The sequence below is a fragment of the Manihot esculenta genome, unplaced genomic scaffold (genome assembly GCF_001659605.2).
Source record: "Manihot esculenta cultivar AM560-2 unplaced genomic scaffold, M.esculenta_v8 Scaffold53, whole genome shotgun sequence".
Taxonomy (NCBI): Eukaryota; Viridiplantae; Streptophyta; class Magnoliopsida; order Malpighiales; family Euphorbiaceae; genus Manihot; species Manihot esculenta.
In genome coordinates, this window is record NW_025215470.1 from 5,343 (window position 1) to 19,271 (window position 13,929).

General features: G+C 27.4%; 2 protein-coding genes across 2 annotated transcripts; both read left to right on the forward strand.

Annotated features, from left to right (window-relative positions):
• The first annotated feature begins 5,050 nt into the window (after window positions 1-5,050).
• Window positions 5,051-6,521, forward strand: LOC110623260 (exopolygalacturonase-like). Its single transcript, XM_043953699.1, has 4 exons — window positions 5,051-5,182; window positions 5,266-5,571; window positions 5,691-6,206; window positions 6,297-6,521. Exons 1-4 carry the CDS (start codon window positions 5,051-5,053, stop codon window positions 6,519-6,521), a joined length of 1,179 nt encoding a protein of 392 aa, XP_043809634.1.
• Window positions 6,522-11,575: 5,054 nt separating this feature from the next.
• LOC122722592 (exopolygalacturonase-like) lies at window positions 11,576-13,041 on the forward strand. The gene is made up of 4 exons (XM_043953700.1): window positions 11,576-11,707; window positions 11,791-12,096; window positions 12,216-12,731; window positions 12,817-13,041. Exons 1-4 carry the CDS (start codon window positions 11,576-11,578, stop codon window positions 13,039-13,041), a joined length of 1,179 nt encoding a protein of 392 aa, XP_043809635.1.
• Window positions 13,042-13,929: the final 888 nt, after the last annotated feature.

A 13,929-nucleotide genomic window follows, 5' to 3' on the forward strand; every position in this document is an offset into this window, starting at 1 on the left:
AAAGTCACATCTACTGTTACATATTTTTTTGTAGTTAATTATATATAGAGGAACATTAAGTGCTCTCTTACTATTAATATCCGATAATTATTGAGAAAAAAATTATTTATTATTTTTTTAATCATACCTTGTTGTTACAATTTTTTAACTGATAAAAAAAGAAATCAAATATTGCTATTTTTTTTAAAAAAAAATTTGCTAATATATTTTATTATGCGGCATTCTATTTTACATAGCAAAATTATGATTAATTTTATCCGTTGTTTGAAGCTAATAATATAACCCATTATCATATATGGTGTTGATGCTAATTTAAATAAAATTAGTAGTTCAAAATAAAATAGAAAGTTTATTACTGTTTAAATTTTGTTTTAAAAGTTTTAAGTAGAATTTTTATGAGGAAGAAATTATTTAAAGGGTTTAATTTTAACTTATTTTTAACTAATAGTCAATTACAAAAGGAGAATAATCAACGGAAATAGGGTAGCATGCACTTAGGCTAAATTGTGAATTTTGAGAGAGAGAGGAAAAATAATTAGTGGCTGTAAATTGTTTTTTATCTTATAGTTGACATATGTTGAATACGTTATTTTATAGAAAATTACACTTACACTACTATATTATTTCATATTAGAAATAAGTTCAATTAAGTCTATATACTTTTCCTCAAGACCAAATAAGCGCAATTCCAAATTTAGGACCAATTAAGTCCTTGTATTTTTGTTGCGGGCCAAATAAGTCCTAACAATATAATATAATATTATGTTTTAATAATAAAATATTTTTTTATAATTTAAAAAATATTAAACTTAGTTTTTTTAGTTACCATAAAATTTAAAAAATATTAAGACATAATAAATAAGTTTTAAAATTAAAAAAATGAAGTTTTATCATATAAAAAATATTATTATTAAAAAAATATTTTGTTATTAAAAAATAATATTATATTAAATGATGGCTTATGTGATCCTTGAATAATAGTACAGAGGCTCAATTGACCTAAAATTTAAATTTGACTTATTTGGTTCTCGAGTAAAAGTATAAAGACTTAATTGAGCTTATATACGTTTCATATTTGCCCGTTAAATACTTTAAATACTTGAAATATAATTGTAATCTATTGAATCCTTAATCTTACAAAAACTGCAAAAATTAAATATAAATTAACCATATAATGGATTATTTATAAAAAGAAGTCAGAAATAGTTTCACTTATTATTAACTGTACTTGAAAATTAGCTAATTGGACTACAAATTTTCATTAAAATAATAACAATATATTCTTCTAACTTTATCAACTTATAAAAATTTATAACACTGTTAGCAAGAATTAGTGCACAACCAACAAAATGTATGATCAATTTTTACTTTTTTTTTTATATAAACCATCAATAATATGACTAATTTGTGTTTAATTATTATCATTTTTATAAGTTTAAGTGTTGAATAGATTGCAATTTTAGTGAAGGTATTCAATAAGTTAATCTCAATTAGTATGGAGATATAAGTGTATATTGAGATATAAAGAGACAATGTTTGTTCATATGTCTTTTATGATATATAGAAAAGAAATATTCTCTGTATTGAAGTGGAAAAATAGACTAAAAATATATATTTTTTCTACAAAATTAAATAATACTATATTAATGGGATTAATCGAGTTAAATTGTATTAAGAATAGAATTGAAGGACTAATACTATATGTAGCAGTTTTACAGGAGAATAAGGGTATATTTGGTTTAATGGTTAAATATAATTTCTAGTTGTTCCCAAAACTTTAATTCTCAATACAACATGCCAAATTATCAAATGTTTTGAAAATTTTATTATAATACAAATTATATTTTATAATTTCTTAAATCTCATTCAAAACACTTATATCTCCTTTTATGTTGAAGCCTGAATTCCCTACGCCATAGTATACTCATCAAATAAGAAACAAAGCATGTAAGCTCACCCTCTGCCAAGAGACAAGATTTTAATGTTCCATAATGTCCAATAGAAAAACACTAATATATATTCTATTTTTACTTTTTTTTCCTATAATTTGTTTAAAAAAATGTATTAGAAAATAAAAATTTGACAATCGAGATTTTTAATATGAAAAATTATAACAATACCCTTTGATTAAAAATTGCTAAAACGTTTGAAAATTTGGTATGCCGTGCCACAAAATAAGATTTTAGATTAAATTATAAAATGGCATAGAATGTTTGGATTTTCATACCAACAAGCCTATTTAGAGAAAAAATAGTTATTCTATATGGCATGTCAGACCACGAAAACATAATAAAGAATGACACGTGTTATACCATGCAAATATAAACACTTTCCCAGCTTTAATTTTTAAATTTAGATAAAATCAATAAATAAATGTTTGGTATTTGGCCTTTAGTTTTAAGAATTAAATATTTGGATAAAATCAGAAAGACTTACAAATTTTGACTTCTCATACTAATTTTCCTATATAAAATAAATAATATGGGTATATATTAAGTTATTTTTTGTTGAAATAGAAAAAGTATTAATTAATTATACAACATATATAGTAAATAAAATATAACTTATTCATGTAACAATTAATTTAAAATTAAAAAAGAACATAATAAATAATAAATTTAAAAGATAAATTTCATTTGAATAGAAAAAATAAAGTCAAATCAGCTACAGGCTCAGAAGAATTAAGAAGGACATTATACTTAGAGTCGAATTAAAATGCAGATGATAGCTACAGGCTCAACATTTTTCATGATCTTGTTTATGTATTCCTTTTCTTGCTTCTTTAAATTTAATATTTAATTGCAGATACTCTAAAAGTAAGAAAAGTTGGTCCAAAAATAATTTCGCCCTCTCTCCTCATGTGGTGACTGAGCCTAAAGGTGGGTAATGTAACTATCTTTTGCATCATCAACTAATGAGAAATGAAAGGCCCTCAGCTTAATATGTTCTTCGAAAACTCATTATGTCTCATATTGGAGCATGCAATACGGAACTCAAGCACCCATGAGGATCTTCCGTTTCACGTCCTCAAAAGATAAGGAGTAGATAAATCAATCATGACTTTAGCTTAAGTGTTGCACTTAGTTCTTAATAGTTGATACAAAGTGGTTGGGAATCAACAACATTGTTGACATCATTGATTCCTTGCTTATTAGCCATATTTTTCTCAATTTCAAATTCATTAAAAGAATTGTTTGGGTCAGATATTGTTTCTTCTGTGCCCATGATTTGTTCCCTCGAAAGCAACCAATACCTCTTTGTTAGACTTGGAGGATGAAACATTTTTGTATCTCGATTTGATCTCTTTTCTCAACCTCCTCACGGTTTTCTCGATTCCTTGTTTGAAGTTGAGTCTACCCAAAGGATTAGAATGTGCCATTCAAAAGAATTACTAAAATAATTAAAACTATATCTTAGCAATGGCGCTAAGATTTAGTAGTTGTCGAGGCCACCAAAAATAAATTTCTACTTTTCTAAATCAAACTAAATTGCGATAGTGGTGAGCAGGGTTTGTCCTATAGAGATTGGAAGGAAGTTAATTCACTTGCAAGACAAAATAAAAATAAAAATAAAATGGGAGTTTTAAAAAGCAAGGAATTAAAAATTACTTCAATGATAATTAACCTAAACCAACTAAAAGAAGTAAAGTAATTAGATTTAAGCGAGAAAATCAATATGAGATTAATTCACTGAAAGTTTAACCTCAGTTTTAGTCTTATTGGTTGATCATAGATGCAAAAATAATTTCTAATTATTTATAGATAAAATAGTTATAGATGTCGAAGAAACTTTAGTCACTCAATCTTAATTTTTAAACTAGCTAAGAGATGTTCGTTAACTAGCTTTAGCTTTTGAAAAGTAGTAGGAGACGCTATTATAATTTAATCCAATTACTACATGAGGAATTAGAAGAACCTGATTCTAACTAATAACACAAAAGCTCGATTCATTTTAGTCTGATTATTTTGTTCCTTAGGAAGGCTTTACTTAAACTAATTCACCACTAATTTCATATTAAACTAAAATAATTATGAATTTAATCAACTTGAATAATAATATATTATCCTATTGATTGAGCAATGACACCTTAATGCTACAATCAATAGAACAATAATAAATAATAGGTACAAAAACAATATAAATACCAAGAAACATTAAGAAAATAATAAAACCAATTAGATCTCAAAACTAAATGAACTAAAACTTCAATTATCCTTCAACTAAAAAGAGAATTTAGCTACATATGTTTATGGTTGAAATGCAATAAGAAAAATGTTTTCAGGCTCCCAAAATTAATCAAGAGTAAAAGATGATGTTGTATATCAGAATAGCATCTTTGTGTAGTACTAAAAATCCTAGTTTAGCCTAAATACAAGTAACCAAAATTAGATGGAAAAGTGTATTTAGGTATATCCATGATTTCACTTACATTTTGTGCTTTATTTTTCCTAAAACAATTGAGTTTGATATGTTTTTGCGGATAAGGATCATCAAATTGTGTGTCAAATATGGAATTAGACTATGATTTCTTTCGTTAGATATGTTATGCCCATAACGTAGTGCATCTGAGACTTAGAGTTTAAGCAAGACTTTGTTCCTTATTTCCTTGTGTCTTTCATTACGCCCATGACTCCTTTAATTTCAGAATTCAGAGTCTAGACATAATTTTTCTCTTTTTATTCTTCAGTCCTTTATTATCTTACTAAAACATCAAAAGTGAAAAAAAATCATAACTCTTTCTCTAACAAATAATCTTTAGCTTTAGGAATTACATGAGAAATTATCTACATGTCATCATAACCACAACATGAGATTTGGATGATATAGCCTATGGTACATTTTGGGAATCTAATTTTAGCTTAGAATATTCAACGTTTCCAAATACAGAGGTTCTAAAAAAATTGCTTAATACCAAATATATAAAATATTATTAGTATTTAGTTAAATTTGGTAAATTTTAGCCTTATAAAGCAGCATGTAGAAAGATAAATCAATCCATCATTCTAAAATCTTTATTAAAAATAAAAGAAGGGAGGAAACAAAAAAAATAATGGATACTAAAATAATTTTCTCAATTGTATCTCTATTGTTCATAAATTTCTCTCTTGTTCAAGCACAGCCAGCTGTTTTTGATATAACAAAATTTGGTGCAGCACCTGATGGAAAAGCAGATGCAAGTAAGGTATAAACATATAATTCACCCATGAATATTAGGATATTAGCTAAACTTAAAATTCTTACCTTTCTCTTTCCTTTATCTTTTAGGCTATAGCAGATGCTTGGAAAGAGGCTTGCGCAGCAGCAGGATCTAGCAAAATATTGATTCCAGCAGGGAAATTCTTGGCAGGTATAGTGAATGTTACAGGTCCTTGCAAAGGGGCAATAGAGGTAGAAGTTCAGGGAACCGTGCTAGCCCCGCCAGAGCTTACAGGGGGAGATGGTTGGTTTAATTTTAACCATATTGATCAATTCACACTGTCTGGAAAAGGAACTTTAGATGGTCAAGGACAAGTTGCATGGAAGGGAGTATCTTGTGACAAAGATCCAAAAAGTTGCAAGAAACATCCTATGGTACTTTTTTTTTAGTTTACATGATATTACAAAATGTTACTAATTTAAATTTACCATAAATTGTAATTACGTACCAAAACTTTTCTAAAATGCTTTTATTGCTTTACATTTTTCATCAGAATATAAGGTTTAACTTCATTACCAAAGGCTTAGTTCGTGACATAACGTCTCTTAATAGCAAGTACTTTCACGTCAATGTATTGGGATGTGACGACTTCACATTTGAAGGCTTCAAAGTCAGTACACCTGAAGGTAGCCTTAATACGGATGGAATTCATATTGGGCGATCAAAGGGAGTGACTATATCTAATGCCAAAATAGGCACGGGTGATGATTGTATCTCTATTGGTGATGGAACCGAAAATCTAAAAATCACAAAAGTGGCATGTGGACCTGGTCATGGCATCAGCATAGGGAGCTTGGGGAAGTATGAGAATGAAGATCCTGTTTCCGGAATTACTGTTTCCGATTGCACCCTCACCGGTACAACTAATGGTGTTAGAATTAAAACTTGGCCTGCAATGTTTCCTAATACTGCAACTAATATTCATTTCCAAGATATTACTATGGAAAATGTCTCCAATCCTATTATTGTAGATCAAATGTATTGTCCATGGAACAAATGCAATAAAAAGGTGATAACTGTTCCAAAACAATATATTATTATATGATAATTACTTATTGTTTGTATAAATAATTATTTCTTCTCTTTTTTTTTTTTCCAGGAACCATCTAAAGTGAAGATTAGTGATGTTAGCTTCAAAAATATAAAGGGAACTTCTGCAACTGCTCTTACCGTTCAACTTATATGCAGCAGTGGAGTCCCATGTGAAAAAGTGGAACTTGCGAACATTGACTTGACATATAGTGGTCCTGAAGGCCCAGCAAAATCTGAATGCATTGATGTTAAGCCAACAATTGTAGGGAAGATTCCAGAGGGATGCAAATAGAAAGTCACATCTACTGTTACATATTTTTTTGTAGTTAATTATATATAGAGGAACATTAAGTGCTCTCCTACTATTAATATCCGACAATTATTGAGAAAAAAATTATTTATTATTTTTTTAATCATACCTTGTTGTTACAATTTTTTAACTGATAAAAAAAGAAATCAAATATTGCTATTTTTTTTAAAAAAAAATTTGCTAATATATTTTATTATGCGGCATTCTATTTTACATAGCAAAATTATGATTAATTTTATCCGTTGTTTGAAGCTAATAATATAACCCATTATCATATATGGTGTTGATGCTAATTTAAATAAAATTAGTAGTTCAAAATAAAATAGAAAGTTTATTACTGTTTAAATTTTGTTTTAAAAGTTTTAAGTAGAATTTTTATGAGGAAGAAATTATTTAAAGGGTTTAATTTTAACTTATTTTTAACTAATAGTCAATTACAAAAGGAGAATAATCAACGGAAATAGGGTAGCATGCACTTAGGCTAAATTGTGAATTTTGAGAGAGAGAGGAAAAATAATTAGTGGCTGTAAATTGTTTTTTATCTTATAGTTGACATATGTTGAATACGTTATTTTATAGAAAATTACACTTACACTACTATATTATTTCATATTAGAAATAAGTTCAATTAAGTCTATATACTTTTCCTCAAGACCAAATAAGCGCAATTCAAAATTTAGGACCAATTAAGTCCTTGTATTTTTGTTGCGGGCCAAATAAGTCCTAACAATATAATATAATATTATGTTTTAATAATAAAATATTTTTTTATAATTTAAAAAATATTAAACTTAGTTTTTTTAGTTACCATAAAATTTAAAAAATATTAAGACATAATAAATAAGTTTTAAAATTAAAAAAATGAAGTTTTATCATATAAAAAATATTATTATTAAAAAAATATTTTGTTATTAAAAAATAATATTATATTAAATGATGGCTTATGTGATCCTTGAATAATAGTACAGAGGCTCAATTGACCTAAAATTTAAATTTGACTTATTTGGTTCTCGAGTAAAAGTATAAAGACTTAATTGAGCTTATATCCGTTTCATATTTGCCCGTTAAATACTTTAAATACTTGAAATATAATTGTAATCTATTGAATCCTTAATCTTACAAAAACTGTAAAAATTAAATATAAATTAACCATATAATGGATTATTTATAAAAAGAAGTCAGAAATAGTTTCACTTATTATTAACTGTACTTGAAAATTAGCTAATTGGACTACAAATTTTCATTAAAATAATAACAATATATTCTTCTAACTTTATCAACTTATAAAAATTTATAACACTGTTAGCAAGAATTAGTGCACAACCAACAAAATGTATGATCAATTTTTACTTTTTTTTTTATAAACCATCAATAATATGACTAATTTGTGTTTAATTATTATCATTTTTATAAGTTTAAGTGTTGAATAGATTGCAATTTTAGTGAAGGTATTCAATAAGTTAATCTCAATTAGTATGGAGATATAAGTGTATATTGAGATATAAAGAGACAATGTTTGTTCATATGTCTTTTATGATATATAGAAAAGAAATATTCTCTGTATTGAAGTGGAAAAATAGACTAAAAATATATATTTTTTCTACAAAATTAAATAATACTATATTAATGGGATTAATCGAGTTAAATTGTATTAAGAATAGAATTGAAGGACTAATACTATATGTAGCAGTTTTACAGGAGAATAAGGGTATATTTGGTTTAATGGTTAAATATAATTTCTAGTTGTTCCCAAAACTTTAATTCTCAATACAACATGCCAAATTATCAAATGTTTTGAAAATTTTATTATAATACAAATTATATTTTATAATTTCTTAAATCTCATTCAAAACACTTATATCTCCTTTTATGTTGAAGCCTGAATTCCCTACGCCATAGTATACTCATCAAATAAGAAACAAAGCATGTAAGCTCACCCTCTGCCAAGAGACAAGATTTTAATGTTCCATAATGTCCAATAGAAAAACACTAATATATATTCTATTTTTACTTTTTTTTCCTATAATTTGTTTAAAAAAATGTATTAGAAAATAAAAATTTGACAATCGAGATTTTTAATATGAAAAATTATAACAATACCCTTTGATTAAAAATTGCTAAAACGTTTGAAAATTTGGTATGCCGTGCCACAAAATAAGATTTTAGATTAAATTATAAAATGGCATAGAATGTTTGGATTTTCATACCAACAAGCCTATTTAGAGAAAAAATAGTTATTCTATATGGCATGTCAGACCACGAAAACATAATAAAGAATGACACGTGTTATACCATGCAAATATAAACACTTTCCCAGCTTTAATTTTTAAATTTAGATAAAATCAATAAATAAATGTTTGGTATTTGGCCTTTAGTTTTAAGAATTAAATATTTGGATAAAATCAGAAAGACTTACAAATTTTGACTTCTCATACTAATTTTCCTATATAAAATAAATAATATGGGTATATATTAAGTTATTTTTTGTTGAAATAGAAAAAGTATTAATTAATTATACAACATATATAGTAAATAAAATATAACTTATTCATGTAACAATTAATTTAAAATTAAAAAAGAACATAATAAATAATAAATTCTAAAAGATAAATTTCATTTAAATAGAAAAAATAAAGTCAAATCAGCTACAGGCTCAGAAGAATTAAGAAGGACATTATACTTAGAGTCGAATTAAAATGCAGATGATAGCTACAGGCTCAACATTTTTCATGATCTTGTTTATGTATTCCTTTTCTTGCTTCTTTAAATTTAATATTTAATTGCAGATACTCTAAAAGCAAGAAAAGTTGGTCCAAAAATAATTTCGCCCTCTCTCCTCATGTGGTGACTGAGCCTAAAGGTGGGTAATGTAACTATCTTTTGCATCATCAACTAATGAGAAATGAAAGGCCCTCAGCTTAATATGTTCTTCGAAAACTCATTATGTCTCATATTGGAGCATGCAATACGGAACTCAAGCACCCATGAGGATCTTCCGTTTCACGTCCTCAAAAGATAAGGAGTAGATAAATCAATCATGACTTTAGCTTAAGTGTTGCACTTAGTTCTTAATAGTTGATACAAAGTGGTTGGGAATCAACAACATTGTTGACATCATTGATTCCTTGCTTATTAGCCATATTTTTCTCAATTTCAAATTCATTAAAAGAATTGTTTGGGTCAGATATTGTTTCTTCTGTGCCCATGATTTGTTCCCTCGAAAGCAACCAATACCTCTTTGTTAGACTTGGAGGATGAAACATTTTTGTATCTCGATTTGATCTCTTTTCTCAACCTCCTCACGGTTTTCTCGATTCCTTGTTTGAAGTTGAGTCTACCCAAAGGATTAGAATGTGCCATTCAAAAGAATTACTAAAATAATTAAAACTATATCTTAGCAATGGCGCTAAGATTTAGTAGTTGTCGAGGCCACCAAAAATAAATTTCTACTTTTCTAAATCAAACTAAATTGCGATAGTGGTGAGCAGGGTTTGTCCTATAGAGATTGGAAGGAAGTTAATTCACTTGCAAGACAAAATAAAAATAAAAATAAAATGGGAGTTTTAAAAAGCAAGGAATTAAAATTACTTCAATGAGAATTAACCTAAACCAACTAAAAGAAGTAAAGTAATTAGATTTAAGCGAGAAAATCAATATGAGATTAATTCACTGAAAGTTTAATCTCAGTTTTAGTCTTATTGGTTGATCATAGATGCAAAAATAATTTCTAATTATTTATAGATAAAATAGTTATAGATGTCGAAGAAACTTTAGTCACTCAATCTTAATTTTTAAACTAGCTAAGAGATGTTCGTTAACTAGCTTTAGCTTTTGAAAAGTAGTAGGAGACGCTATTATAATTTAATCCAATTACTACATGAGGAATTAGAAGAACCTGATTCTAACTAATAACACAAAAGCTCGATTCATTTTAGTCTGATTATTTTGTTCCTTAGGAAGGCTTTACTTAAACTAATTCACCACTAATTTCATATTAAACTAAAATAATTATGAATTTAATCAACTTGAATAATAATATATTATCCTATTGATTGAGCAATGACACCTTAATGCTACAATCAATAGAACAATAATAAATAATAGGTACAAAAACAATATAAATACCAAGAAACATTAAGAAAATAATAAAACCAATTAGATCTCAAAACTAAATGAACTAAAACTTCAATTATCCTTCAACTAAAAAGAGAATTTAGCTACATATGTTTATGGTTGAAATGCAATAAGAAAAATGTTTTCAGGCTCCCAAAATTAATCAAGAGTAAAAGATGATGTTGTATATCAGAATAGCATCTTTGTATAGTACTAAAAATCCTAGTTTAGCCTAAATACAAGTAACCAAAATTAGATGGAAAAGTGTATTTAGGTATATCCATGATTTCACTTACATTTTGTGCTTTATTTTTCCTAAAACAATTGAGTTTGATATGTTTTTGCGGATAAGGATCATCAAATTGTGTGTCAAATATGGAATTAGACTCTGATTTCTTTCGTTAGATATGTTATGCCCATAACGTAGTGCATCTGAGACTTAGAGTTTAAGCAAGACTTTGTTCCTTATTTCCTTGTGTCTTTCATTACGCCCATGACTCCTTTAATTTCAGAATTCAGAGTCTAGACATAATTTTTCTCTTTTTATTCTTCAGTCCTTTATTATCTTACTAAAACATCAAAAGTGAAAAAAATCAACCTGTTTAAGTCTTTCTCCAATAAATAATCTTTAGCTTTAAGAATTACATGAGAAATTATCTACATGTCATCATAACCACAACATGAGATTTGGATGATATAACCTATGGTACATTTTGGGAATCTAATTTTAGCTTAGAACATTCAACGTTTCCAAATACAGAGGTTCTAAAAAAATTGCTTAATACCAAATATATAAAATATTATTAGTATTTAGTTAAATTTGGTAAATTTTAGCCTTATAAAGCAGCATGTAGAAAGATAAATCAATCCATCATTCTAAAATCTTTATTAAAAATAAAAGAAGGGAGGAAGCAAAAAAAATAATGGATACTAAAATAATTTTCTCAATTGTATCTCTATTGTTCATAAATTTCTCTCTTGTTCAAGCACAGCCAGCTGTTTTTGATATAACAAAATTTGGTGCAGCACCTGATGGAAAAGCAGATGCAAGTAAGGTATAAACATATAATTCACCCATGAATATTAGGATATTAGCTAAACTTAAAATTCTTACCTTTCTCTTTCCTTTATCTTTTAGGCTATAGCGGATGCTTGGAAAGAGGCTTGCGCAGCAGCAGGATCTAGCAAAATATTGATTCCAGCAGGGAAATTCTTGGCAGGTATAGTGAATGTTACAGGTCCTTGCAAAGGGGCAATAGAGGTAGAAGTTCAGGGAACCGTGCTAGCCCCACCAGAGCTTGCAGGGGGGGATGGTTGGTTTAATTTTAACCATATTGATCAATTCACACTATCCGGAAAAGGAACTTTAGATGGTCAAGGACAAGTTGCATGGAAGGGAGTATCTTGTGACAAAGATCCAAAAAATTGCAAGAAACATCCTATGGTACTTTTTTTTTAGTTTACATGATATTACAAAATCTTACTAATTTAAATTTACCATAAATTGTAATTACGTACCAAAACTTTTCTAAAATGCTTTTATTGCTTTACATTTTTCATCAGAATATAAGGTTTAACTTCATTACCAAAGGCTTAGTTCGTGACATAACGTCTCTTAATAGCAAGTACTTTCACGTCAATGTATTGGGATGTGACGACTTCACATTTGAAGGCTTCAAAGTCAGTACACCTGAAGGTAGCCTTAATACGGATGGAATTCATATTGGGCGATCAAAGGGAGTGACTATATCTAATGCCAAAATAGGCACGGGTGATGATTGTATCTCTATTGGTGATGGAACCGAAAATCTAAAAATCACAAAAGTGGCATGTGGACCTGGTCATGGCATCAGCATAGGGAGCTTGGGGAAGTATGAGAACGAAGATCCTGTTTCCGGAATTACTGTTTCCGATTGCACCCTCACCGGTACAACTAATGGTGTTAGAATTAAAACTTGGCCTGCAATGTTTCCTAATACTGCAACTAATATTCATTTCCAAGATATTACTATGGAAAATGTCTCCAATCCTATTATTGTAGATCAAATGTATTGTCCATGGAACAAATGCAATAAAAAGGTGATAACTGTTCCAAAACAATATATTATTATATGATAATTATTGTTTGTATAAATAATTATTTCTTCTCTTTTTTTTTTTCCAGGAACCATCTAAAGTGAAGATTAGTGATGTTAGCTTCAAAAATATAAAGGGAACTTCTGCAACTGCTCTTACCGTTCAACTTATATGCAGCAGTGGAGTCCCATGTGAAAAAGTGGAACTTGCGAACATTGACTTGACATATAGTGGTCCTGAAGGCCCAGCAAAATCTGAATGCATTGATGTTAAGCCAACAATTGTAGGGAAGATTCCAGAGGGATGCAAATAGAAAGTCACATCTACTGTTACATATTTTTTTGTAGTTAATTATATATAGAGGAACATTAAGTGCTCTCCTACTATTAATATCCGACAATTATTGAGAAAAAAAATTATTTATTATTTTTTTAATCATACCTTGTTGTTACAATTTTTTAACTGATAAAAAAAGAAATCAAATATTGCTATTTTTTTTAAAAAAAATTTGCTAATATATTTTATTATGCGGCATTCTATTTTACATAGCAAAATTATGATTAATTTTATCCGTTGTTTGAAGCTAATAATATAACCCATTATCATATATGGTGTTGATGCTAATTTAAATAAAATTAGCAGTTCAAAATAAAATAGAAAGTTTATTACTGTTTAAATTTTGTTTTAAAAGTTTTAAGTAGAATTTTTATGAGGAAGAAATTATTTAAAGGGTTTAATTTTAACTTATTTTTAACTAATAGTCAATTACAAAAGGAGAATAATCAACGGAAATAGGGTAGCATGCACTTAGGCTAAATTGTGGATGGTTGAGTTGAGTGAATTTTGAGAGAGAGAGGAAAAATAATTAGTGGCTGTAAATTGTTTTTGATCTTATAGTTGACATATGTTGAATACGTTATTTTATAGAAAATTACACTTACACTACTATATTATTTCATATTAGAAATAAGTTCAATTAAGTCTATATACTTTTCCTCAAGACCAAATAAGCGCAATTCAAAATTTAGGACCAATTAAGTTCTTGTATTTTTGTTGCGGGCCAAATAAGTCCTAACAATATAATATAATATTATGTTTTAATAATTAAATATTTTTTTATAATTTAAAAAATATTAAACTTAGTTTTTTTAGTTACCATAAAATTTAAAAAATATTAAGACATAATAAATAAGTTTTAAAA

What these genes read in the sequence shown, in the direction of transcription:
- LOC122722592 (XM_043953700.1), top strand. Translation starts at nt 11,576, where the DNA reads ATGGATACTAAAATAATTTTCTCAATTGTATCTCTATTGTTCATAAAT. An exon ending in GAAAAGCAGATGCAAGTAAG is followed by an intron (nt 11,708 to 11,790) that starts GTATAAACATAT and finishes TTTATCTTTTAG; the next exon opens with GCTATAGCGGATGCTTGGAA. An exon ending in ATTGCAAGAAACATCCTATG is followed by an intron (nt 12,097 to 12,215) that starts GTACTTTTTTTT and finishes ATTTTTCATCAG; the next exon opens with AATATAAGGTTTAACTTCAT.
- LOC110623260 (XM_043953699.1), top strand. Translation starts at nt 5,051, where the DNA reads ATGGATACTAAAATAATTTTCTCAATTGTATCTCTATTGTTCATAAAT. An exon ending in GAAAAGCAGATGCAAGTAAG is followed by an intron (nt 5,183 to 5,265) that starts GTATAAACATAT and finishes TTTATCTTTTAG; the next exon opens with GCTATAGCAGATGCTTGGAA. An exon ending in GGAACAAATGCAATAAAAAG is followed by an intron (nt 6,207 to 6,296) that starts GTGATAACTGTT and finishes TTTTTTTTCCAG; the next exon opens with GAACCATCTAAAGTGAAGAT.